A 27,102-nucleotide genomic window follows, 5' to 3' on the forward strand; every position below is an offset into this window, starting at 1 on the left:
AATACTATTTTTTCATATTTCCCCTATCTACTACTGCATACTACTAGTATCTATAAAGAAAATATTACCTTCCTGACGTGCTTCCTCTGCTCTATCTAATGATGCCTGGGATTCCTGTGTAGGATCTGGTGGTGGTGATGTTCCATACGCTTTCTTCCACTGCTTCCTTACCCGCTTCCGCTCTGCCTCTGCTTCCTTCTTATTTCTTTTAGCAATAGAACGATTTGCATCTCTAATAGAGAGTACCCCTGTTTTGCTAAGCGGCGTTTTAACCTGGCGCTTAGTGATTGGGCGCTGTAGTGGTTGTTGAGCTTCCCTAATCTTGCGAATAGTATCGTTCGCTAGATTCAGATTCTCTATAGCAATCTTGTTATGATGAAATAACCGGTCAAGATTATGTTGCTGCCTAGGTGTAAGATCTTCTTGTTGATATCTAGCAATCTTCTTTTGATTCTTCTCTAGATCCTGTATAGATCTAGGCGGCGATTGGTCGATACTAGAAGAAGATATAGGTGGTGGTGAAGGTGTTGTATGAAGTATTGAATGAAGCGGTTGTAGATCTAGCGCTATAAGATCTGGGTAATCTTGGATAGGAAGGCTATTAATAACCTTTCTACTATCGACTGGATATATCCCACGATCTTTAAACGATTCACGAATGATTCGCTGGCTAAACGCTCTATTCCGAATATCACCGATTATTCGAAGGAACTCGGATCTTCCGATAGGGCTTCCACCCTAAAACGCGTGGTCGTTATTCGCTAAGCGGAAGTGTTGCTTATAGCTTAGAAACGGCTTACCGTCTAGCGGCTAGCAAAGATGCGTAGTATGTGGTAGGAATCCTATAGGTAGGATATTATTCTCTTCGCAAAGGTGTAGGAATTCGAATGTAAGATGCGAACCGTGGCCGTCGAATATTAGGATACGTTTTTCACCCGATTTCGTACGGTCGCATGTTGATTCTATAAAGAATCGAAGCTATTGAACTGCTATACTATCGGTTATCCAACCGTTTGGCGATGTAGTGATAGTAGTTCTTGGTGGTAGGTCGTCTGTTCGATTAAACCAAGATTCTATAAAGACCCCGTTGCCTTTAAAGATGAACCAGGGTTCCATCTGCCACCCGTCGGCAGCTATATACTCGATAGACGTGATATTTTCGCCTTGGTCTGGCTGAGGAAGGTCTACTATCTTCCTACTAGTAGTAGTAGTAGTAGTAGTAGTAGTAGTAGTAGTAGATATGACGTTTCTAGACCTTCCTTCGCCTGGTTGAAAGCCGCATTCATCAAAGTTATAGACTAGACGTGCAGGCGTAGTCTTCTTGATAGTTTGGGCTAGTAGATCGTACCAATGTTGTAATACTGCTGGATCCTCTGCTAGAATTCGCTTTGACTCCTTCGTATACTGCTTAGTAGGCCCTAATTGAAGATGTTTAGGAAGCCTATTAATAAAGCGGTACGCCCACATCTTGCTAACTAGCGGCTTCCCGACGCGTTGGCATACACGATTTGCCCACGCTTCTAGTATCCTAGGAGTGATAGGCATATAGCAATCGTTCATATATTGAATCCAGCGAATAAGAGCTTCTTCTTGATAGGATTCGAGGGCGTATTTAGCATTGCATATAGCTGTCTTAGGCCTTGCTCCTTTTTTGATTCGATTCGAAAGCGTACGCCTAGGCACGCCAAATTCGCGTGCTAAACGCGCGAAATTCGGCTTCTCCTCTCGTGAAGCTGCTAGGCAGGCTTCTGCCATACGTGATTCATCAAATTTAGGCATATTTAGATGGTGGTGTTGGGTAGGGAAGCAAAAATAGGGTGGTAGGGAAAAAATGGTATTTCATGTGTGGGTGGTAATTCATACGTGGCGCACCCACAACCCGGAAGGGTTGGGGGGGCGGTGTAAGGCACTAATAGAAGCACGCATCCTTGCTCGCTCAGCGCGCTTAGTAAGCTACCGAGCAAGCTTTGTAGCATCGTTCAGTAGCTTCAACATGCGCCGGCAACATTGTAATGATACGCAGCGATACAGCAAATGTTTTGCCTATTTCACTGTCATTAGAGCCAAACCAAGTTAGAAAACATTAATATCATGACACTTACGACTTGCAGTGCATGCGACCCTGTCGGCATGGCCATGAAACCCGATCCCGATCCACACGGGACGCTCGACTTAGATACAAAGCGTGCTAGAAAACTCAGCGCCAGACTTGCTATTTCTGGTACCTGCGATAGAATTAATAGTCAGATCAAAGCTTCAAGCCGTTTAGATCTATTCATAGCTGGAGGGAGGGAAGGGAACGTGGCGCTAAAAAAGCCAACAATATTGTTACTCGCGGGCAAGACCGACAGAGTGCTAATTTTATCACGAAGACCGGGGGAAAGTCTTTAGTCTTAATATAGCCGAGTGAAGTCAAATAATATAGCTCAGCGACAGATAAGTTTAGGAAATAGCTAGGAAATAGCTAGAAAAAGATGCAATTTTCTATAACATTTTGTTTCATGGTTCCCCTCGTAGGGTGCTAGGGCCTAAATTTGAAAGTTATATTTTTTAAGACGGATTTAAGAGATAAATATAGCTTAGCTATACTGCTGAGTGTTAAATAGCGTCGATGAGTGTATTTGCTGCAAGTAGGAAGTACGAAGCCGATCCCCCTATTGCCTTAGATCGGCACGAGTCTTAGGATTAGCTACCGTTCTAGCTATCCTCTATCTATAACCCTCTGCTAAGCAAAATATTAATCTCTATTATCGCTGTTAGTGCTTTGAATATAGGCGTCTAGTTGCAGGTCATCTAGTAGGCTATAAGATATACCTTTATTTTTATCTCTGATAAGTTATTATAAATACATAATAGTCAAGAAAGGTTCTATAATTATTCCTGGGCACAGATAACGACGTCTTTATAATACCTTACATATATTATATAAATACTATAATCCGAGGTTTTATTAAAGGGCAGTTATAGACAATGCTCTTCGACCGCTACTACTTAAGACTAGTCAACGCTGTGAACCGGGTCTTGTCTTTGCAATTTTACTATCCCCGGTACAAGATACGTACAGTCGTTTTGGACCAGAATTTGCCTTAGTGCTTATTTGCTTGTTATTCGCCATCTAATATACGTAGGCGGATCATTTTGAGCTTCCTTTCGAACACTACCGTCTCGCTAAAATTTGGTAGCAATGTCATCCTATCAGGCGCCTAACGGAAGGGCGGGGGCGGGGACGAGGACGAGGAAGGAGCGCAGCAAGAGCAGGTCTGTTTCCAAGCCCAGGAATCGGGACAACCGCAAACCGGAGAATTCTCAGATTTCCGGTGATGGCGAGGCACGACAGCCAGACGAGGTTGCCGAATATCTCGTAAAGGACTGGCATGTTCGTGACGGAAATATAATGTTAACCGTAGAATATCTCGGACATGAGCGTGCTGACGGGTACCAAGCCACATTGGCCAAGAAGTTGGCCAAATTTGAAAAAAAGAAAATGGAGGTAATATTCAAAGAAGAGGACTCTCTGGCACTTGAAAGAGCCTATTTGACTGGTGATATCATTGTGGACGGAGAAACTTTACTCCAAAATGATTATGCTCATGCGCTGTTTCCCACGAAGTCGTGTTGGCCGACCTTACATAGGGGGAAAAACGTGTGGCACCTCGATTTGGGGATGAAATATAGCCAGGACGTCCGGAGTGATGCTGAGAGAGGCCGGCCCCGATTTCGGAATTGAGAGAACGACCTGGAGCAAACATGGCAGCTAGGAGAAACCCAGTTTACCATCAAAAGGAAGGGGCACGAAGTTTCCGTAGCAGACGAGATTGGCTACTCCAACCAGAAAGACCAGAAAGGCCAGGAAGGCCGGGGAGACAAGGAAGACTGGACAGATCGGCGCTAAACTAACCAAAAAGCTGTCGAGTCATTACCACGTGCTACTGATAGACACTGGTCCAAGGCGTTGAGCAGGCCCTCAGTCATGCGATTCGATCTCAGCCAATATCCAAAATCTCAGATAGCATCTTATTTGTCGTCTAAGCAATCATTCAATCAATTTTCTGAATGCCACTTCACTGGTTTCACTCCCGTGCCCGCCGGAAAGCGTTTTGACATTTCAAATAGTGAGCCTGTAAATCATAGAGGAAACTCATAGAAAATGGGATTTTTCATCGAGAACGTGGACTCCATGGCTGTTCTGCATTGATTGAGCTGATGAATGGCTGGCTCTGAATTGGGTCATAGATCTTCTGCAGGGTATTGATCACGGGCAAGGCGGGCGGGCATAGTTTGATCGTCCCGCGACCCAAGCCAAAGGTTGAATTTGAATTACAGCTACATGGCCAAGATATCACCCAGACGATCCTGGTGCATGTGTATTGATCTAAATAATTATATTAAAGGGTGCTATTTTCGGGGCCTAGCGATTTAAAATAGATGGCTTTGAGAGAGGTAAAAATACCCGCTATATAGAGTGCGAAGTATATTTTCAGTGGGCTATTATCTAGAGGAGTTCAAGCGAAAGCACTTGGACGCACTCAACAAACCAATAATCAACCAACATTTAGCAAGCAAACGTAAAAGACGATGATGATGCGAATGGGTAACCGAAAGAGCAAAAATATAGTATCATATTGAGTGCACCGGTCGGACCTGTGGATCTAATAAGGCCAGGTCAGATTGACGGAGATCACCGAAAGAGAGTAAAGCCCTAGTCAAAGGTGAGAGAAGCTCTTTATTGCTGACGAACAGACACGAAATGAAGGAATGAGTGGTGATAAGACTCATCTCCGCTAAAGGACTCAGAATAATGTTATTCAAGGTCGCGTAGAATAGCCTCGGTATGGGGTGATATACTAGAAAAATCTTAACCATCTCACAATGTCAGATGTAGCCGCTGGAGGTGAGTATAGCCCTTATCCGGGTCAGCCTAATACAGACAAGACAGATTTTGTATATAAATAGAATCCAATGATTTTGCCATGTTTACTGCTAATAATAGTAAATGGAAGGGGTGTTGGATGGAATAAAGTTTTAACATGGTCTATTAACCATAAATGGTTGAGAATTAATTATTGCATCAACCTGACATGCTTCAGGTGAAGGATTATGGCTATGTTTATCCTGCGCTATAATATGGGCCTATCGTAATTAGTTTTATCCCAACAAAGCCGCATATGATTAACCATGTTAAACATGCTTCCCAACAATCGTCAATTTTATTCACTTATATACGTCATAAAAGTAAGTAACTAACTAGTTAAATAATACAATTTTCACTCATTTGATAGCGTATTCTAGGTCGAAGTGAATATCTACTTTTATTTCAAATAAGATCTCCAAGTCATCTAATATACGTAAATAATTCCTTCATGTTTGAAAAAACAACTCAACCAAAAAAAAATAGAAATAAGAATCGTCTAATAATAAAGGGGGTAAAAGAAAAAGAGTTAAATAGCGACAGATTTTCTGTCTTCCTCTGGTAACTCTAGCATTTTTTTGAACATCTGTTTCTCCTATCTACCATCTGACCATCATCTTTCAACCTTGATTTATCTTTACTGAAAAGACATAAACCAAAATGTCTCAGAACACAAGCGCGAAGGCCACAGCAACAAGTAGTGACGCAAGAGTCCCGGAACGCTCCAGACATGCCTGGTACCCTACCAATCTAGATCCAACCGTTAGAAATTATTGTTGGAGGTCTTCCTGCCCCAAAGATGGCACGGAAGTGATAGAATGGAGGCATTGCAAATCTTGCGGTACCATAAATTGCAGACCCTGTGCGACCAAATTCAGAGATGAGGTGTGTCACGGAAAGAAGCTCGCTCCACCTATCAAATTGTCCAAGGCCAAAGACGCCGAACAGGCCAGACAGATTAAAGATTTCCAAAAGAATCAACAGCTCTAAAGTGCCCGCAACCTATTACTTGAGTACTATGACTTGTTCTAGCTATAATAACATGGTGTACCTAGAAATTTTATCTACATCAGTATATAGAAAGCCCTAGCTCAAGTGAGCTTGTGGTCAAGCAATGGATTGGGTCATCTGCCTTGAAACTTCATGATAGATAACCGACGGAATAAGAAAGAGTATGCACCTCGTGATAAAGCAACACAAGTTAAGAGATCTCCATGAAGACTTAAAACCCCCGTAATAAGTAATTTGCCGTGGCTGGTTCCAGTAAGTGTTGCTTTCTGATTGTCACTTTCATCAACAATTTGATTAGTACAGCAACCAGTTATCGTCCCAAGATTAATAGAATAGCCCTTGTCTCCGGATATTGAAATTTTGGAAAATGATGTGTAAATAATGCTTGATGGGAAGGTCTTGATTTTTAGTAGGCTAGTTCTTTTGATAAAGACAGCACCGGATCTTTAGGTCTAAGAAAATCTGTAGAAAAGATAGACGCTTACGTCCATCAGCTGCAGAAGTATTGAGAGACAACCGAATTACCGGAAAAAAACGCCGAAATCAGGGTCCTGAAAATATTGACACTTACTAAACCTTACCAGTGGAACCCAAGGAGGTTGTATGACGATGCCGATTCCTTTCAAGTTATGTAAAGAATCTTCTTGCTTAGCGCGTTCCTTTCTCGGACTATTATTGAACACCAGGTAATAATGAGATTGGTCCAGGCCCGAAACGTAAGATGTTATAACCATTATTCTTTGATTGTCATCCTCATTGATCTTGCATATATAATAAAGGGAAAAAAAACCCCACACTTGAACGGGATCTCTTCAAAATTCACTTATTGATTTTCCATATAATCTTTCAAATAAGCCTTACTTAATAGATGGGCAGTACCTTCATAAGCGTCTCTTACATCAAACGCTAGTATTACTTCATAGCATTGTATATCTGACCTGGAAAATATGTGAGAACTAATGAAACTTCGTAATAGGTATTATATATTCTCTCTTTTCAGTCAAACTTTGTGGAGAGGCCATACGTAGGATATAGCCAAATCGTTAGGTCATTTTGCCCTTTGAGATAGAGTGATGAGTATCATATTGAACTATTTATAAAGAGCGGACCAAATAGCCCATAGCCAGTATCGGGCGCAAGTGAAATTATCGCTAGCTCTCAATACCCTTTCTTGCTGGAGAAAACTATATACCAGGGAGTTTAGCGTAATTAAGGCTGCGTACCATGCGACATTAGCCCTATCACACACGGCCAAGTAATCCCACTTCGGAAAAAGAGATCATTGAACCCAATCATAGGGCCCAGCTTACCCGGCAGAATACTAACAAAGTTTCGTCATAAAAGCTATTTGTATATCTCCATTCATTCTAAGAATGATGTGACCCTAAACCAGCCTTTTGAGTATCACGGGTATACTTCCTCTTAGAGTAAATAGTATGACTAATAGAGTAGTAGGAATATGGCGAGACGATGGGTAGGGGAAGTAATGGATAGAAGGGGACATACGGTAAGTAGGTAAGTGCTCAGGAAGACGAGGCCACAAGAAAAAAAAGTATTAAATTGCATTGACGTTTCTCATTAGGTAGATTCACTAAGATTTGACTTTCAACTCCAGCTACAAGACAATAATCAAGCCATAAGAGACTAATTCTCGGTAAAAAACATCGAGGTATCACCATACAATGTAAAATCTTGGGCGTTGCAGGCATTGGTCATAGGATACGACAGCATCGCATCTTCAACAGGATGAGAAAATTTCATGCCAGGCATGGTCATGTCAGAGTAATCCTGGATAGGCATCTGCATGTTCATCACGGTGTAATCATTGGCATTGATATCAACATTGTCAAACATGCCCAGGTTGTTCCACTCGGCGTCGAAATTGAGGCTAGTAGTGTCGGTGGTGGCCATCGGAGACCCGTTGAAAGACATGGAAGCACGCACGAGATCAGGGACAGATTCAGTAGAGGGAATCGACATGGAGTTCATAGACTGGCGGTGAGTCTGCAGTTCAGATATCAAGCCATCCGGTTCACCGGCAGCGAACTGGGTCTGCAGAGAATCCAGATTGAAAGAGGTGGGGAAGTTGAAATCATGACCCAGGCCGCTGTTGGAGTTGGTGGAAGATGGGTAGGGCGAGTTGGTCTCAAACAGAGGAGGGAAGTCCTCCAAACGAGCCGGCGCCGGAGGATCAGCAAAGTTGAAATTCATGTTGTCAAAGAACAGAGAAGACTCATGAGGAGAAGGAGTGGGGCCGAGACTGGGGGTAGGGAAGTCAGTCGGCTTAGAGGAGGGAGTGGAGATACTGGGAGTACGAGGAGTGGGCTGATGGGAGGAGCCGCGTTTGCTGCCGTTGCGAGCATTGTTCTTGGAACGAATGTAGAGCCAACCGTGAGCCTTCTCCATGTGCTGCTTGCAGTTGCTCTCGCGCTTGGAAGAGTAGGTGCAAGGCTGGAAGTGGCAGCGGAAGACAGCAGGGTTCTCGGAGTGCTTGTCGTTGATATGGCGGTCACGCTCCTTCTCAGTGGGCCAGCCATAGGTGAAGTACTTGCATGTGGGCTCGATGCACTTCCAGGGGCGTGAGTGAGTCTTTTCATGCTTCGTCATATCGCAAGGACGCTTGAAGACCTTGTCACAGTGAGCACACTTCTGGTTGATGTCCATGGGAGGAGCATTCTTCTTGCGACGAGCCATTGAGCGAGCAACACCCTCGTCCAGATCCTCATTGAAGCTGAGATCGCGCTTGAAGGAGGGGGTCATCTCGGGAGGGGGGGCTGTGTAAGGCTTGCCGCTTGCCAGCGAGATCTCCTGGCCATTTTCATCGACGAAAATGATTTCAGCAGGGCGACCATTGGCAGAAAGGCCACCTTTGAGAGAGGCAGAAGGAGTCCTGTTAGATGGGTTAGTGTGCTGTTGGCATGAGACCAAAGTGAAAGTGGTATTAGGACATACACAGAAGCCAAGGCAGTTTTCTCAGCATTGACAGCTTGAGCTGCGGCCTGAGCCTGCATGCGTTCACGCGAAGCCTGGATCATGGCTGCGTAACGGCGAACCTGAGAGACGAGATCGATAAAGTATCCGTTAGTGTATGGGCGGTCAGCAGGTAGTCGCTGGTCACGGTCGTTGAGATGCGAAGCAGAAGTGTGAAGACACTGGATAGTGAATTCACAGAAGCCGAGGTATGACGATCGTGAAGAAGAGAATTTCTGCAAGACGAATAAATATTTATACTCCAACCATGAACACCAAAACGCCAAATTGGGAAGAAAAGCGAAGGAAGAACAGAAGTTGATAGAAGAACAACAGAGGATGTGCAGGTGATGAGCCAGGATAGGAAAAAAAAAGTGGAGAAGAATGAGGACGAATCTGGGGAAGAGAGGACGACCAAGGCGCACGAGGCCTCATGATTGATCCAGATGGAGTGAACCCCCACTCAAGAAAGGACAAGAACGAAGGAGGATCCACTCAAGAACAGAAAACCATGAAAACCATGAAAAATCCACTCAAGAATGGAAGAATTTCAGGAAGGATCCACTCAAGAGCGGAAAACCATCCAGGGAGATCCACGCAATCATGGACTAAGAGGAAAGATTTGAAACTCGGGCTGTGTGACTGGCCAGAAGCCAGAAAGAGGCTGGGGAGGAGCTGATAAGAGACAACAACATGGTACTCACCGGCGCTAACCACAACAAGGTCTTTTCCAGATCTCTCAGGCAGACAATCTGTTTCTTCACAATACGTCCAGGGACGCTCTTCACCAAAGGATGGAAGGGTTTCAACTTCTCCTCCTGGAGGAGGGGCACTAGTATATAGCGTTCAATCTGTTTACAGGCAGCGTACGCTAATTGACGACGCTCTGTCGAGCCAGTATCAAAAGAGATCGAGGTTGTGATGGCTGACTGCTTGTCATGAATGCCATCGTCCGCTATGTCCCGGGTCAGTATACAGTTATTCAAGGTCAAGATATGGTGACACCCACCCTTCTCTGTGGATTCAGAGAGAGTCTCGGCACTGCCGACAGAAGATCCCAATCCACTGTCAGAGTCCTGTGCCTGTTCTTCTTGAATCTTCTTGTCCGTGAAGAGATCCTGACCATCCTTGTAGGACGGCGAGGCGCTGGTCGAGCCAGGTTCTGTGGGAGCAACGAGACCGTGAGAAACGGGATGATCCTCCGTTTCCGCTGAGCCTTCAGGCTTGTCCTCTAGAGTCAAACGTTCTAGGATGGATGCCATGCGTTGTTCGCTGGCAGCAATAGCCTCAAGAGAGGTGGGAGTTCGACGCGGCAGGGAACGAATGGTCAAGACAGGGTCTCGATCATTTGGCGGCGAGGTGGGTGTGTTAAAAGTCTCGCCTTTCTTCAACTGCATCTTGGAAGAGACAGGTAAGGAGTCTGTGTCCAGAGCTGGGAGGGCGGTGTTTATGACAGGCCGGCGGCGCGGGTGCACCCGAGCGTTTTCAACCTGGGTGGAAGTCATGATTGACTGGAGCGACCCCAGGATTAGCCCGATGTTGTGCAAAAGCCCGGGCGCAACTTGCTGACCGGGTTGATTGGTTGTTTCTCAATGACTCACCTCGCGAGACTCCGCTGATTCGAACGGGACGTACGGTCGAGTCAGAGACTATGGAGACTACGGAGACGTGCCGGACTCGGGGTCCAGACTCGGTCGTCCTGTAGGGGAATTTATTTAAATCGACAGAAGTTCCCAAGAAAACTTCTCACGTATGAGATCTTCCGACCACTGAGCCTCCGGGAGAATCTTTCCACGGCGACTTCAGGATCTAGAGAAACTTAACCAAGTTTTGGCGGGCGCTCTATCGGCTGAATTCAATCCAGCATAAGCGGTTTATACGACGGGCAGATCAGACACACTTGATGCCTCGCTAAGCCCACAAGGAAACTGAGCCGCCAGTTTAACGGATGTCGCAAGTAACGGAGGGGGGGGGGGGGGAATCAACGTAATAGGATGACAATGCGGGGGCGACTTCCAATACGTTCCCAGCGACGGAGAGGATGTATAAATCGGCGGGTGCAAAAGTTGAGTTGGAATGCTTGAACGATAGATGCGATAGATGGGACGACAAACAATAACCAGAGAAGGGACAAGAGATCATGGAAAGGGAGAAAGAGCAGGAAGATGACGGGGCCGACGGACTGCGCGTTTGGATGTCTGCCTGATAGACGAACGGCGCTAGTCTCAAACAGGCATGGACGGCGATGGCTGAGCAGAAATATCGCGGCCCCTGATTGGCGGGCGGTGAAGGTCCAAGGAGGGCCATGATTGGCCTAGCATGGTCCAGTCTGACCCTGTATGGTCATGTATGGTCACATGTGGTTGTGTATGGTCACCGGGGGTTCCCTTCGTCCCGGAGGGTTACAGACAGTCTTTGGTCGGGTCGCGGTATGGGCCGGGGAATCAGGCCAACTCCTCGTATTGCGGCGGTTTCGGCCGGGCCGACGCCTCGTGTTGTGTTTTAGGTGTTTCGCTGGTACGGTATTCCACGTGTCACGCCGGGCTCCTAAAATGGGAACACTTCGGGGTCCGCGGAGTCGACGTTGTCCCGGTTCATCCTGACGCTTGGCAGGATCCGCGATTCTTTCTTTGGTCGGACTCGTCAGCTCCGATGCTGCTGCCAATCGTGAGAGCCTCAACGACGTCGACAAGGTTTTCCCGCCGGATTAGGTCGTTCGTTGCTCACGCTTCCGTTCTTCCATCCAGAGAATCTCTCTGCCTGCCGTTGTCCGCTTGGGAAGGGAGGATACAGGCCGAGACTTAGGATTTGGTCGCCCTTACGAACAAAAAAGTCGATCATGGCCATGATGATATGAGAGTCGCGGCTCCAAACTACTCGTACAAACAGCCGTTCTTTTTCTACCTCGTCGGGATTGATCTCCTGGGAGTCTCCCGTCAATCTCCACGCCTTCTGTGGGCTCTCAGCCTTGCGAAATCAGGGACCTTGGATCCTCCGGGGACAACGTAGCGATCGATCCACATTCCCGCCGGGCAAATAATCGGCCCGCCAGCCTCATCGAACAGCACCAATCCAAGTCGACGCTTGGGATTCCTCAAGTGGGCCTCCCCCATCCACACGTGAATTGAGCCTCCCGGCTGGCCTGCACTGTGACTGGGTCTCGTTTTCGGGACTCTCGTATTGTTGCGTGTTTCTTGTCTGCCTGATGTAACTTCGTCCTGGCCCGACCTGGGCCGTCGCAGATCCTCCTGTCGAGCGGTACATCCTCTCGATGCATGCCAAGTGGCAGACTCCGCCACTCTGCCCCCAAATCTCACCACGCCAGTGGGATGATTGTGGAGGCGGAGAAGACGGTTGTTGGGAAAAGGAATGGGTCTGAGGAAAACAGAGATTAGGAAGCGTTGGCAAATAGTAAGGATGGCCAAGCCTTTCATAAATCAGATAACAGAGCACCTGAAACCTTTGATGGGGCAGACAATCCCTACAGATCTAATTGTAGAAGAATCATCCAGGCCAGGGAATTCTGCCCTGGTCGGGCCAAAGATTGTTCTGTCCGCGGCCCGTCAAACTAGGCCACGAATTCTGAAATCCGATTACGAAATATTCCTAGCCACTTTAGGCCGAACAAGGCGACAGCATTTTTCGATCTCAGAGTCATGTATAGGTCCGTTGAGAAAACTAGTAATGTGGTCGCCTATGCATTCCGGCTATGCTCAGGGACTTCGAAATGCCCCTGCATCGTCCCTGACGTTCAACCACGCCCTTGCAGGTCCAATATATCACCCATTCGCAAGTATCATGATTTCGGCACGCTTATCATTTGCCCATTTTTTCAATCGTGCGCTCAGACATGAGCATGATAGACGATAGCGATAACCGCTGACTACCCTATCGATATATACATATATTTGTCTGGCCCAGCTCGACCATTTCGGGAGTAACTCATAACGACTTCTCAAGCCCGGAGTGAGTACTACTTGGTGATTCAAAAACTTCTTCAATTGTTCTCATCATATTGAAAGAATCAATTCGGCAGAGTAAGGTCACCTAATTTTCATAGTTCGTAGATGCAGGGATAATGTATCGGAGACCATATAGATATCTTATCAGTGGAGATGAGCATTCCCAAAAATGATCGGATGTCGTGCTCTGTTGCACTTGTCATTACAAAAAAAGACTCCTGAAACCTTCGATCTTGAATCATGTTAGATGCCAAACCAAAGGCAGCTCTCGGAAACTGCTGCACACTGTTGCGTCCATAGATCCGTCCAAAGATCACAAGCCGAAAGCAGCCAATGGCGTCACAGAACGTGCTGCGAAAGATCTATACTCCATCGTCCTAGGCCGAATGGCAACCCGAACCATCAAAAATTGGTTGACTTTCAGCATCAAATGCGATATAGAACATTTAGCGATGGCCGACCTCATGGAACATGATCTCTACGAACCCCGATTGCCAAACGGGTAAAACCTGCCCATCCCTGGACCTCGGCTTCGGGAGTGGCAGAATGTCGGGCGGTGCCGAGTTGCCCGCGTGTTGATTTCCCCCGGATTCTGGATCCGGCGCATTTCGTTCTTCCCTCCCCGCGATTCTCCAGACCCGAGATCCTGACAGTTGTCGAATGTGAGCCGGTGGCCTGTTCGTAGGCCGTGATATCTTCCTCCTTTCCCCTTTCCTCCTCCCTGAACTATAACCACTCTCCCCCGCGCTCTTTCCCGACGGCAATTGGAGTCATCGCCATGGACCTTGAGCATTACGGGCAAAGCTCCCAGCAGCCCAGACAGCGGCGGAAAAGGGTTGCGAAGCGGCGGTTACGGAACAAGCCTCCTATCGCCGCCCGCCTGGCCTTGGATTCTCAGCTGCGTGGGAATGTGGGCGTCTTATCAGAGGACTTGGCGAATGACCTCTTTCCGCAGCAGACGCTTCAGGGTGAGTCCGACCTCGGCCCGGCGATTGACAAGGAATTGATCACAACAAAGCCACTGACCTCAATCGCTCTCCTTTGATATAGATGTTGCGACGCACGACGGTGTGCACTATGTCGCGGTTTCCCCGCACACTCCGACCTTGGGCTCGGTGGAGGACCAAGCTTGGACGATTCTCCCCGTGCGGATCCAAACCTCCGAACGTTCTCAGTCGCCAATATCACATTCCACAGTCCTTTTCCCCGACTCCGCTGATACCCTGCAGCCTTTGCTGCAAGCGCTCGGAAAGCTGGATTCATCACGTAATTCATTGCAGACTCATCACGCGGTGGAGATCCGGATCTTAGACGTGGCCCCGCTACACTTGGAAACAGTCTTTGTGACTGTTGAGCGACATCTGCTTCGCAACCATGACGACGTACAAAGCAAATTTGGTGGTGGGTTCACGTCCAATGCTCACGGGCCGAACAGCCCGTGGTCCAAGACTGGCAAGGCCGCCGACACGAGGAAATATTCTAAGAAGGCAGCGGCTGATGCTGAATTGCGTCTCACTGCGGCTGTGCGCGAGGCATTGTCTGTGCAAAGGATCGTTCACATGGGTGACGTTCTTCCTCTTCCTCTCCCTCCTCATCCTATCACATATGCACCTGCCCCTCCGGCGCGCATTTCCTTTTGTGAGCCTGTATCACAAGGCCTTTTGATGCCCACAACGAAGATTGTTCTTGTCCAGGCCCGCCCACAAGGTCATCGTGCACAGCCAGCCCTTCCTCCACGGTCTGCGCTGCTCAGACAGGTTGCCGAGGATGAAGCCGATGATACCTCCAATGAACAGTTCTACTCCGCCGCTGAAGAGAAGCCCGGGGAGAGCGGAACCGAAGTAGAAATGACTTCAGCCGCCGAGGAGTCAGAAACTGAGGGTTCTGCAGGTTCAATGAGTGACTCGTCCGATGATTCCCTTGAGGACATGATATCTCTCTCCGCTCCCGAGCTCCCACAACCTCCCTCCGGCGTGATGTCGTCCATCACATCGGCTACACCTCGCGCAGGGGGTCGACGTGTCGATGGAATCCACACTCCTGGGTCTGTTGCCTCCAACTTTACATCGGCGACTATGCGCCCGGGCCGGGGCGGCGGAAAGGTCTTCAAAGTGGAAGGCCTTCTACAACAAGTTCCGAATGAGGTGCTCCATCCGCGGCCCCGCGACGATGAAGATGTCGATTCTTTCGTGTTCGTTGATATCAGCACCCTCGCCAAAATTGGCTGCTTTTCGGGCGACTGGGTCCGGATCGAAGCCGCCGAGGAGCCCCAGCTAAACATGTTCGCCTCGCTCAAATTCGGCTCCTTTAATGAATCTCCCGAGGATGCTGGAGACTGGCGTCCGGTGAAAGTCTTCGGTCTCCCGGGGCTCCCGTCTCCCAAACCCCGGTATGCCATCAACCACTCCGGTGGTCGGCGATCAAGCTTCTCCCAGCGTCCGCCCACCCGCTTGACACCTTCCATCTTCGTGCCCCCGTTGCTTCTTAGCAATATTGAGAACCCCAAATATCTGCGCATTTCACCAATGACTTTTGCGGCTGCCAATGGCGCTTCAAAGGCAGGCCTCTTGCACCATATGAAAAACACTGCAGCAAAAAACCCTCCCCTGGCAAAGGAGGTTACCCTGCTCAAGGTTTCCACCCCTCTCTCTATGGACAGGGTTCTCCAGCCAGCTCTGTTCGCTGGACTCAAGCATTACTTCGAATCTCGCCGTCGGATACTCAAGAGTGGCGATTTGGTCGGTATTAGCGTTGACGAGGGCTTGGGCAGAGCTATGTTCTCTGGAACCTCTGGTGGTGACGGTGCGAACCAAGAAGACGATATCACAGCTCGATTAGGGCAAGGCCCTGGCATGGAAAGTTCCGAGGCACGTAAGGTTGGCGTGGCTTGGTTCCGTGTCGGCCAGGTGGCTCCTATCAATGTCGAGGAGCTAGAGGACACAGGAGAGGACCAGTGGGGCGGAGTCGCGGTCATTGATCCCTCCAGCACTCGCATGGTGCAGGCGGGCAGCGACGTTAGCCGGGTTCCTGGAATCCTGGGCAATGGCTGGGAGTACTGGCTGGGCGTCAAGACCATCCCCAAAGCTATTGGAGATGCTCCGGCGCCTCATGGAATCGTGGTCGAGCCCCCGCAGGCTTTCGTTGCCCCTCTCCAACAACGAATTCGCGAGCTCATGGCCGCAGCGACAAGCCCTCGAGCTATTCAGCTGGGTATGAAGCCAGTCGTGATCCTTCTGAAGTCGCAGCAGCGCCACATCGGCAAAGCAACCGTCGTGACACGGGCGTGCGCCGATATTGGCCTTCACACGTTCCCGATCGACGCTTATGATATCTTGACTGAGGGTGGCGCGAATGGCGGCGACGTCAAGACCGAGGCTTACTTGAAAGCTCGGGCCGAGAGGGCTTTTCACTGTGGCTCGAACTGCACCGCCCTGCTGATCCGCCATGTCGAAGTATTGACCGCTGATCGTATTGTCACAGCTCTGAATGATATTCTAGCTGAAGCCAGGGTGGTCATTGCGACTACTACTGACGTGGAGCAGATCCCGGAAGGCATCCGCAGTCTCTTCACACATGAATTCGAGATGGGAGCGCCGGAGGAGAAAGAGCGTGAGGGCATCCTGCGAAACGCAGTTGCCGAGCGTGGAATCAAGCTATCTTCCGATGTGGAGCTGGGCACTGTGGCCCTGAAGACGGCTGCGCTGGTCGCAGGCGATTTGGTCGATGTTGTGGAGCGTGCCGCTGGTGCGAGAACGGCCCGCCTTGAGAAACTCGCCGAGACTGCCAGCAAGCAGCTGCAGAACTCCGAGGTCTGCGTGAGGGATGTGCTGCTCGCCGGGGGCGAAGGTGCGCGTGGGGTCACCAAGGCCGACTTTGACGCTGCTGTTGAGGCAGCCCGAAAGAATTTCGCCGACTCAATTGGCGCCCCTAAGATCCCCAACGTTGGTTGGGACGATGTGGGTGGACTGACCAATGTCAAGGATGCTTTGATCGAGACAATCCAATTGCCTCTTGAACGGCCGGAGCTGTTCGCCAAGGGCATGAAGAAGCGCAGTGGTATTCTCTTCTACGGACCGCCTGGAACTGGCAAGACCCTTCTTGCCAAGGCCATTGCCACTGAGTTCTCCCTTAACTTCTTCTCCGTCAAGGGCCCCGAGTTGCTCAACATGTATATTGGTGAATCCGAAGCCAACGTGCGTCGGGTCTTCCAGCGTGCTCGAGATGCTCGTCCGTGTGTTGTGTTCTTTGATGAATTGGATTCGGTTGCACCTAAACGTGGCAACCAAGGTGACAGTGGAGGCGTGATGGACCGTATTGTCAGCCAACTTCTTGCGGAACTAGATGGAATGAACGGCGGAGAGGAGAACAGCGGCGGTGTCTTCGTAATTGGCGCCACAAACCGCCCGGATCTGCTGGATTCTGCACTTCTCCGTCCTGGTCGCTTTGATAAGATGTTGTATCTGGGTGTTTCGGATACGCACCGGAAGCAGGCCACGATCTTGGAGGCACTTACGAGGAAATTCGCCCTCAACCCTGATGTTTCACTTGACCGGGTGGCAGAAAAGCTACCTCTGACATACACCGGTGCCGATTTGTATGCGCTGTGCTCGGATGCTATGCTCAAGGCTATCACCCGCAAGTCCACGGCTGTAGATGAGAAGATAAAGCAGCTCCCAGGTGGCCCGGTGAGCACGGCATACTTCTTCGACCACTTGGCGACGCCGGCAGATGTTGCGGTCACTGTGACTGAGGAGGATTTCATGGAGGCGGAGAGGGAGCTTGTTCCTAGTGTTAGGTGAGTCTTGGAGCAGAGTTCAGGGATCGCTGGACGGAGGTGGATCATGAGACTGACAAATTCTTATAGTGCGAAGGAACTAGAGCACTTTGAACGGATTCGGCAGACGTTCGAATCCGTCGACCAGCAGAAGCAGGATTCAGCAGGGGCTGCCCCGCAAACTATCGCTGATGCAATGGAGGCTTTCAGCTTGGGGGCGTCGCCGTCTCCTGGAGACAGTCCTGTGCTCAACGGTGATGGCTCCTTTGGTGGAAGTATCCACGGCCGGATTAAAGGATTGAAGCAATGGCCTGGGGGTATCGTCCGCAGTGCCAGCAGCCAGTCGGCGACAAGCAGTAAGGGCAAAGGCAAAAGTGTTGCCGGCAGGAAGGGGAAGGGCGCACGCTCTGGCGGCGATTCAGATGCATCTGTGGATGGCGACGACGAGAATATGGCTGATGGCCGCGTGGAAGATGAGGACGACGGGGATTATGTCGTCCGGACGGATCACCTTGCAAATCCGATGGAAGAGGTGGAGTAAACTGTGTGTCTTTATGCAGGACAATCTATATCGCAGCATTACCCACCCATGACTGCCCGAGCCAGGCCCGAGATAGTCTCGGGCTACTCACCACCGCATTCTATGTCACATACTATTATTATATCTTATTTTTGCGCTCCTGGGGTTCGGTGGTTTTCTTTGGTGTTCCGTGACGACCGGGGCGCTGGTCATTGTCTGTTGTCCATCAAGTGAGCCTATTCATGTGATTGCCCTACCGAATCGGGACGTGTTGCTGAGTTCCCTCGTCCACCATTCAGTTTATGATTTAAATTCGGTGTTTCGTTCCTCTCTTTCCATCCATCCATCTCTCTCTTCTCCTCCCTCCCACATCTCCTCTCCTCTCTTTTCTCTTCACACATCCCGGAGACGTCTTTTGTCTCCTGCTCACTTCCTGTTTCCCTCGGCTGCAATCGCCGAATAGCCAGAGACGCCCGTCTTTGCTGGCTGCCATGGAGGCTGACCTGGCAAACCAGGCCCCCGACCTGTTCGCCAGTGAATGGGACTACCCCTTGACTGACCCATGGCCGGCGTGCGAGATGATGAAATGGGTAAGCTTCCGCACCTACGATGCGGGCTCCCAAGACTACCACCCGAAATGGAGTGGTATGTATCCCACAGCTGTGGGGGTGCTGGTTGGCGGCCCGGGGTCGCTTGTGAAATTGCCCCTCGAATTGATCTTCCGAATCATCGAGGACATGGACGTCATCTCGGCTGAGCTCTTCTCTCGGACCTGTACCAAGGCCCGGTTCCTTCTCCAAAGCTCCACCACATGGCAGAAGATCATGGCCTACATCCCCCAGGTCCGGTATTTGTATGTGCAGAGGGGCGTGAGGCACTGGAACACTCTTCGGGCTATTATCAACGAGCTCGAGTACTCGCGCTGCCGTACTTGCTCTCGACCCGCCGACATCTTCTTCTGGCTTACCTGTGAACGGGTCTGCTTCAACTGCCTCACTCAGAACACTGGGTTCCGCTTGCTTACCCTGAGCGAGGCCACCCAAGCATACTGCCTCACCCCTAATGAGTTTGCAAGTATGCCAAAGTATGAGCACCACGTTTCACGCTTTAGTTCGTTTCCGGAAATCCAGCCCGAAAGCACCATCTACGTCGCCGCCAAGAGTGCCTACATTGCCGGAATCAAGCTCTGGGGCAGCAAGGAAGCTATGATTGAAGCCTCCCGGCGCATTTCACTACCAGCCTGGTTCTCCGCGACTGACCAGTCCACCATCCATGCCAGGATCGAATTGATGTGGAATATCAGCCTCAAGACTGCAGACGACGCCAGCCAGTGTGCTGAGCTGTATTATCAACTTCGTGCACCAATTGGCTGCATGGCATTCTATTTCCCCTGCGTGAAGCCCTATGAGAAAAAGCCCACTCAGTTCTACCGATGCACCGGCTGTGCATTTCTAGTGCATTATCGCTACGATCTCGCGGCTCAGATTGAAGCCATGACTGGTGCTGTACCTTCGTTCGAATCCCTCGTCAAGCGGCGAGCCTTGCGCGGCCAAGCCCGCATGCTTCTTCAATCGGACAACATTCTCGAGCACATGCAATCGTGCACGGGAACTGGCTTCTTCAAGAAACAGATGAACCTTGAGAAGCTGCACCCTGAGTCTCTGGGCACTGGTCTGATCGCGCACGTCAGCGGGGACCCGAATTAAAATAGGCTGTGCGCAGAGCCGTTGCGCATGCATCGGCTAATCCCCCGGTCGACGTCGTATTTTTCGGTGATCCATCCGACCTGCGTTTTTTGATTTTACCAATTTCAGTGTGACAGGCAGAAAGATGGGGTTTAATGATCTGGGGTTTAATAATCTGTCTTTTCTCGATTCTTATTTTTCTTTCCACAAGTGTCAAGGTGGACGTGAATGTTGTTCTAGATGCCAAAATCCTCAATCATGGCTGATGATGCTCTTTTTTTCTTTCTGTTTACTGGGGGTGGATGAATGTACATTAATGACCCTGATGGCTTCCTGCTAGGGTTGGCCAAGGAAGTGGCTTTGTCACTAAAAGCTCTTCTTGCGGCTGATTTTCATTAGTACTGCCCACCAATCAATGCTGCTTTAACATACATATGCATCGGGATCGGTTGTTGTCCTCTGTAAATATCTTGTGCCCGAGAGGGATCTTTGATCTCCATATTTTCTTTTTGACTCTTTAGACCCAGAGGATTCTAGTCTCAGCTAATATTCAGTAAAATTCGCGACTGTATAGACCGCTTCACGATGGTTCATCTGTGACGGATGGAAACGCAGCGGCTACGAAGGCGTGACCGGGCGCTAGCCGCGCCAAGCGACGCGGCGGGACATCCCTGCCTTCCCCGAATCATTCGATGCCACGGCTATCGACCGGAACGCTGCAGACGCCCTCTCACGGCAGCGACTGAGTTGATACGCGTGGATAAAGGCCAGACTGATTTTTGAGATTCAAAATGAATGCTCGGAGGGGTAACGTGCCCAACAATACGCCACAAGAAGCCCGCGTATCTGCGAAAATGAACGGCGTTGACTCAGCGAATGCGCCGATATACTCCTGCCCCGAATGCCAAAAGACCGGTTTTAAGAGCATCAGTGGGATCAGAAAGCACTTCTATGCTCTGCGTCACAGCAGGACCAATTGCCCGACTTGTAATCGAGACTTTCACAGCCCACACGCCCTGCTGCAGCATCTGCACGTTCATGGTGCTCAGAAGCCAGCTGGCCAACGGCTGGCGCCTGCCCCGACGGGGCCCGTAACATCACCTGCTGTTGCTACTGCTTCTTCTTATTCTTCTTCTCCTCCTCTCGTTGGTTCTACTGGGATTCCTTTCTCTCCAAAAGGCAATTCTCAACTATCATTGCGATCTACCACGCGTCAGAGCTCACCACCCGCATCACTGACCCACAAGGCAGGGGAGCGACAATGTGCCAGACCACCGCCGACAATCATGGCATCTGGAATGGGACAGCCTCAAGGATTCAAGAAAAGAGTGCCGATGCCGCGTGATGGGTATATTCAGCAACCGCCTCCTGCTGAAACATCACGACATCCAAACCCCACCAGGCAAAGTACACGATGCGTCTTCGCCTGATTTTGAGATCACATTAGCTGACGATCAATATTCAGATCCATCTCATCCCATAATTAAACCGGTACCTCAGCCAGCGATCGATGAGCCAACGCAACAGGCTGCTCTCACCCATTGGCTGTCGGATCACTGTCATTCGGATGCTCTGCTGAGCCTACGAGGTTTCGCTTTGGAGTCTACTCCGAAACAGCGCAAGAAGAAGGGTGAAACCAAGACTGTTCCATTTGATCAATTCCATGCAACACCTGATGCAATACCTGGCTACGGGATGAGAAAAGCCGTCGCTCTTGATTGTGAGATGGTCGAATTAAAGGCAGGTCGCATCGTGGTCGCTTTTCTGACCGCTATCGACTTTTTCACCGGCGAGATTCTCATCAACCACCATGTACAACCTACGGAGAGAGTTGTCCGGTGGAATACCAGAAAGAGCGGTGTGACCCCACAGAGCATGCGGAACGCCGTTAACAGGGGCGAGGCGCTGTTCGGTTGGCAGAACGCTCGTCGGAGATTATGGGATTTCGTCGATAGTCAAACGATTCTCATTGGACACTCTCTCAACAATGATCTCAATGTGCTTGGTATCTTTCATCGTCACATTGTGGATTCTTCCATCGTCACGGGCCAGGCTGTGTTTCAAGATAGGAACCTGAGGCGCACTTGGGCACTGAAGACTCTGGCCAAAGAGCTGCTGGAATACGATATCCAGGCAAGCAAGGCAGGTCATAGTGCTCTGGAGGATACCCAGGCAACAAGGGATATTCTCATTTGGTGTTTCCGATATCCGGAGCGGCTGAAAACATGGGCGGATGATAATCGGATCAAGGAAGAAGAGCGTTTCGCAGAGGAGCAGCGCAAAGCTGAGATTCGGCGCAAGGAAAGGGAAGAGGCGAGGAAGAAGAAGGAGGTGAAAGAAGCAGCTCTGCAGAAGGAAGATGTCGGTCTTGTTTCTGCACATCCACCGGGGCAACAACCCGGCCCTGGGCTTCAAAACAACCCTAGTCTCGGCTCAAGTCCTTCCCATACGGACCTTGAAAATGGTCGGAATCAACGACGACGGGGCAGAAAAGACCACACTATGATATTCGCGTCTGCAATCAGTGTTAGGGGGCCATCCTCTTTCCTATGATGCCTTATTTTGACCGGAGCGAAACCGCGCCTTGGGGTGATCCTGGGTCAAGTACTTCTAAACTATGAAAAAGACCATGGTCCTTTTATTTATCTGTCTGAGACCAATAAACCGAATACAGCCTTTATAATGAGCAATTTTCTTCAGGAGTTTTACTATCATTTTGTACATTTAGCTTGACTAAGCTCACGGCTAATGGGGTCGATAGGTTTCCCCGATCTTATCAAACCTAAGAAGTAGAAGAGAGATATCTGTTTAAGGATCGTTATTCCAAAGAAAGAAAAAAGCCTGAGTCCCCGCTCATCATCTGTGCCCAATATTATAAGAGAACAGGTGTAATCGATTTTGTCAGTGTTGGAAGATGTGGTTTTAGGTCTATGATATTTATTTTTCTATTTGAATGCCTCGAATATTACTTTCATATTCTGACGACCTCTAGCTATACGGATACGGATATGTGACTCTTTCGATGAGCTGGGCAATGATTTGCTTGTCCGTGTTTCCCTATCAGCCTCGGGGCGGCCCCCCGCTTTTCCGACGATTGTGTCAACTTATCGCGCCGGTCTCTGGGGCGTAATAATTTCATGTGTCTTCTGCCCCCAGAGCGTCAAGTCTAAGCATACTGCATAATGGATTTACCTCATGAATCACAATCTTCTCCCAGGCGAGTGAAACGACAGCGCCCTTCGTATTCCTGTACGGAATGTTCACGCAGGAAATTACGATGCTCGAAACGAGTCCCTTGCCTCGCTTGTATTGAGCGTGGCACGGCAGACAAGTGCCAACGACGTCCGACAGCTGCGCAGAAACAATCAAAGCAGACGGCCAAGAGCAGAAGAACTACAGATAAAGCCTACGCTTCCTTGGAACCACCGGAGGTGATGGATGGGTTCTCTGGCCGCGATATGAATCACAGCTCTCATAATACATCAGCCCCGAATATGCCTGTTGTGGCGCTTGAAAAATCTACTTCCGTAACTTGGAGGCCAGAGAACTGGAAAGAAAGGCCAAGATTGACAGACACGGTCACTCAAGATGCTGCTGTCATGCTTGAATTTCTTGCACTTAGTCGTCGACAGGTTCTGCGATCTGTGCAAATGGAGCAGTCACCAATCTCTCAGACATTGCCTAAAACCATAAATCTGGTAGATTCGCTCTTCACGTGGACCCAAATCAACAGAATGATGACTTATCATGAAGAATGCATTGCTTGGATTCATAATGTGGTTCATATGCCAACCTTCCGCAAGCAGTGTGAGAGACTGTTCGAAGGCGACGACGGATCAATAGAGGAAGCCTGGGTCAGCTTATATTATGCAATGATTGCAGTAAGAGCCCCGATCCTACTACATGACAACTACCTGTTGATAAAATAGATAGGTTACAATCTACCATACCGATTCTTCCAAGTTAGCCGAATTTGGCATTCAGTCTGGGTGTAAGTTATAGCATCTGACTTGCGAAGATGATATCACTGACAACAAAGGTACAGACGATTTATCCATACAATACTATCAAAAAAGCCTAAATAATCTCGACGATGTGGACTTCATGAAAAATCATAGTCTATTCAACCTTCAGGCTATCTGCTTGCTAATTTATATTGGTCACAATCTTGGGCAATCAGACCGGATGTCCGTACTCCTCGCAAGCGGTACCCGTATTGCCCAATGTTTAGGCCTTCATAGACTCGGGCCAGATGGCTCCTGTTGTTCAAGGCAGGAGATGGATCAAAAAATCTTAACACAGCGGCTGATAGACCGTGAAATATCCAAGCGAATTTGGTGGTTCTTTGTGAGACAAGACTGGCTGCAGATCCCCTTTAATAATACGTATAACATCCATCTCACCCAATTTAATACGCCCATGCCAGCAAATTGTGATGAAGATATATCTGCAATGGTCAATTCAAGTCAAGTCGTGAATCAGCATAAGGATCATTTGACTCAAGGAAGCTATACGTCTGTCCTGAATCAAGGTACGCAATTTTCGATGTGATACATCTTGTAAACCTTTTTGACTGACTTCAGAGGTAGTTGCTATTATTATTTGGAAGATGCAGGATCGAATATGCCTCCACTTCAACGAAAATGGAGGCGAAGACGGCTTACGAGAGCTTTATCCTGAGATTCTACGAGCAGACCAAGAGTTAAAGGATCTCATTAACAAAATGCCAATTTTCTTTAAGCCAAATTATGATATGACTGAAAGCCCCAAAGGGTTGAACACGCAACAAAGTGCCGTTTTGATGCTGTCCCATGCGCATAAAGTATGTCTCTGTCTCCCGCTGTGTCATTTCTACAGAAGTTTTGCTCACATTTAATTTCTAGTTCTATTCTATTCATCGCCACTTTCAAATCCCAAGCTTCAAAGAACCATGGTTCGCATACACCAAGGTACTTGTTACAAGTAATCTTGATCTCCGCATGATCGTTCTAATTTAATATAATAGATATCTTGTCTCCCAGCAATGCGTCGATATCTAAGAATGTTTCTTGATCTGCCACAAGATCAATATACTACAATAGTCAAAAGTCTCTGGACTGTCAACACTCAAGTCCTAACAGCAGCCGTGTGGCTTCTATTCGAGCTCATTCTTTCGAAAGACGAATGCCAAGGCCTGTTGGATGCAGAGGAAATCCGAGATCTCGCGTTAAGAAGCTTGCAATTCTTGCATGAAAATCAAGCAAAAAGCAGTATTGCTAAGAGGGGATCACGACTGATTGAATGTCTCCTTGAAATGGATGGGTTGTCAAGAATGGGAACGGCTAATCGGTTCTCCTTGAAGGAAATTATTTCTCGGGTAGAATTAAGCGACTCTCACATGGACCAGCAACCGGCGGAAATGAGTTCTGAGGCTCGTTTTTCAGACATGATGGATTTTGTTTCGCTTGATGCCATTCAATGGGATAGTGTTCTCAATACGTTTTGTGAGATATGAGGAACAGAGTACCCTCGCATTGGCTTGTTTGCTATACAGACACGGGGGGTCGGAAATGAGTTATTTCTTTACATACATAAATATTAAACTGATATCCACAAGTCTAATATGTTCTCTATGTGCAGGAAAAGACAAATTCAAGGTTTCAATAAATCGATGTGTTTCTAAGATAACTAGTTCTAGGATTTCTGAATACTGGCAACAAGTTCCTGCCGGAGGTCTCCGATCCCCTTTCCATGTGTCGAGCCATATGTATCCGCAAATCGCCCTGTCATCCAGTCGTGGACTTTTACAGGGGGGTACTTGGCGCCTTTCTCCAAGTCAACGCAGCTGGGAAGGCATTCAATAGTATAGTTGGGGTTTCCGGAAAAGAAAAATGGTATGCTAAATCTTTCCCGCCCGCTCTTGTTGATGACTCGGTGGAGATTCGATAGGTAGCGATCATTCGTCCATCGCATCATCATGTTACCTAAATTGATCACATATGCCCCAGGAATTGGAGTAACATCTACCCAATCGGACGAGCGATTGTTCCATACTTGCAGCCCACCGGTTTCGTCTTGTAATAGCATGGTGACCGCGCCGAAGTCCGTGTGTGCACCAATACCTAAATTCCCATCAGCACGTGAGGTATCAAGCTAATACAGCGTTGGCGACACTGGTTCTGACCTCTTTCGGTTTCCAGTGTAGTTGGGTCCTGTGGTGGATAGTGAAGCAGCCGAAGGGCGGCGACAGGATGCTCACAAAAGTCATCGAAATAGTTCTGGTCGAGGCCTAGCGTGCATGCCAGAATACAGAGAAGGTTGACAGCCAAGCTGTTCATGGCGGAATGGTACTCTTCCATCGTTCTTTGGAATTCTTTCGGATCGGGCAGCTCCGCAGGATACTTGTTCGGCCCTTGCCCAAACCGCCTTTGAATAACGTATGGATCATCTAGGCTCAGATGCTTGCCCAAGTAAAAACCCTCTTTGAGGTCTCCTTTCCCTTGCTTTTCAAAGTTCTGAGACCGTATGTTCTCATATCCTCTCTGAAATCCCCCAATATCTATTTTCTTCATCAGAACAATTATGTTCAATCTGTACATAAGAAATAGCGATTGACCAAACCTTTATCATATTTCTGTTTTATCTCCAAGGGAAGTTGAAATAGCCCTTTGGTTTGGTGGAGAATGCGTTGCTGGAGATCGGGCGAAATGGAATGGTTGATAAGCTGAAAGAACCCCAAACTCTCACATGCTTCTCGCACTTGGTCCACAAGTCTTGCTTTCGCGGCAGGATCCGAGCCAAGAAAGGCTATGAAGACGACTGAGTCAAAAAAATCTGTGAAAGTTTGTGATTGAAGATGCCGGTAAATAGCTAGAACTTACGACTAAAATCAATCACTGCAGGCTCGTTTTGATGCATCTTGTTGGATTTCCCACTTCCTCAAGGCTATGTATAATCGAGATGCAATACAGTAGACATCTATTGACATTTGTAATCGCTGTTCTACAAACTGACCTAGTTTTGTTGAAGCAGCACCCGTGCGGCTCTCGGCCGCGGCCCACAAAGATCCCCTCTCAAATGCCAGATTGGTCTTAAACCCGCGGCCGAGAGATCAGCCTGTATCGTGCCCACGTAATGTCGATCGCGATGACGTATGGCTGCATTGAGTGAGTTCCGTCATAATAAGGAAAACATCAGAAAATTTCCCGTTCATTTGATTTGAAAATTCTCGTTGTTTGGAGATTACTACGCATTCATTGCTAGTTCAAAAAACATTCCATTCTCGGCCTGAC

The 27,102-nt window shown here is 48.7% G+C and overlaps 6 protein-coding genes across 6 annotated transcripts; 4 read left to right on the forward strand and 2 right to left on the reverse strand.

The window, feature by feature from the left end:
• Window positions 1-7,564: 7,564 nt before the first annotated feature.
• On the reverse strand, window positions 7,565-10,395 carry ace1 (putative C2H2 transcription factor (Ace1); the record flags this gene model as incomplete). Its single annotated transcript, XM_057073796.1, has 4 exons — window positions 7,565-8,810; window positions 8,873-9,126; window positions 9,595-9,845; window positions 9,900-10,395. The coding sequence occupies 4 exons, from the start codon at window positions 10,393-10,395 to the stop codon at window positions 7,565-7,567; spliced, it is 2,247 nt and encodes a 748-aa protein (XP_056937437.1).
• A 3,235-nt stretch (window positions 10,396-13,630) lies between these two features.
• Window positions 13,631-18,167, forward strand: pex6 (AAA family ATPase peroxin 6; the record flags this gene model as incomplete). Its single annotated transcript, XM_057073797.1, has 3 exons — window positions 13,631-13,820; window positions 13,903-17,647; window positions 17,717-18,167. The coding sequence occupies 3 exons, from the start codon at window positions 13,631-13,633 to the stop codon at window positions 18,165-18,167; spliced, it is 4,386 nt and encodes a 1,461-aa protein (XP_056937438.1).
• A 470-nt stretch (window positions 18,168-18,637) lies between these two features.
• On the forward strand, window positions 18,638-19,852 carry N7462_002072 (F-box protein; the record flags this gene model as incomplete). Its single annotated transcript, XM_057073798.1, has 1 exon — window positions 18,638-19,852. The coding sequence occupies one exon, from the start codon at window positions 18,638-18,640 to the stop codon at window positions 19,850-19,852; it is 1,215 nt and encodes a 404-aa protein (XP_056937439.1).
• Window positions 19,853-21,175: 1,323 nt separating this feature from the next.
• On the forward strand, window positions 21,176-22,384 carry N7462_002073 (3'-5' exonuclease; the record flags this gene model as incomplete). Its single annotated transcript, XM_057073799.1, has 1 exon — window positions 21,176-22,384. The coding sequence occupies one exon, from the start codon at window positions 21,176-21,178 to the stop codon at window positions 22,382-22,384; it is 1,209 nt and encodes a 402-aa protein (XP_056937440.1).
• A 2,056-nt stretch (window positions 22,385-24,440) lies between these two features.
• On the forward strand, window positions 24,441-24,870 carry N7462_002074 (C6 transcription factor; the record flags this gene model as incomplete). Its single annotated transcript, XM_057073800.1, has 2 exons — window positions 24,441-24,653; window positions 24,853-24,870. 2 exons carry the CDS (start codon window positions 24,441-24,443, stop codon window positions 24,868-24,870), a joined length of 231 nt encoding a protein of 76 aa, XP_056937441.1.
• A 634-nt stretch (window positions 24,871-25,504) lies between these two features.
• On the reverse strand, window positions 25,505-26,382 carry N7462_002075 (isopenicillin N synthase family dioxygenase; the record flags this gene model as incomplete). Its single annotated transcript, XM_057073801.1, has 2 exons — window positions 25,505-25,932; window positions 25,995-26,382. 2 exons carry the CDS (start codon window positions 26,380-26,382, stop codon window positions 25,505-25,507), a joined length of 816 nt encoding a protein of 271 aa, XP_056937442.1.
• Between the last annotated feature and the right edge of the window lie 720 nt (window positions 26,383-27,102).

Source organism: Penicillium macrosclerotiorum, assembly GCF_028827735.1.
Source record: "Penicillium macrosclerotiorum strain IBT 26536 chromosome Unknown utg000002l_segment0_segment0, whole genome shotgun sequence".
NCBI classification, from domain to species: domain Eukaryota; kingdom Fungi; phylum Ascomycota; class Eurotiomycetes; order Eurotiales; family Aspergillaceae; genus Penicillium; species Penicillium macrosclerotiorum.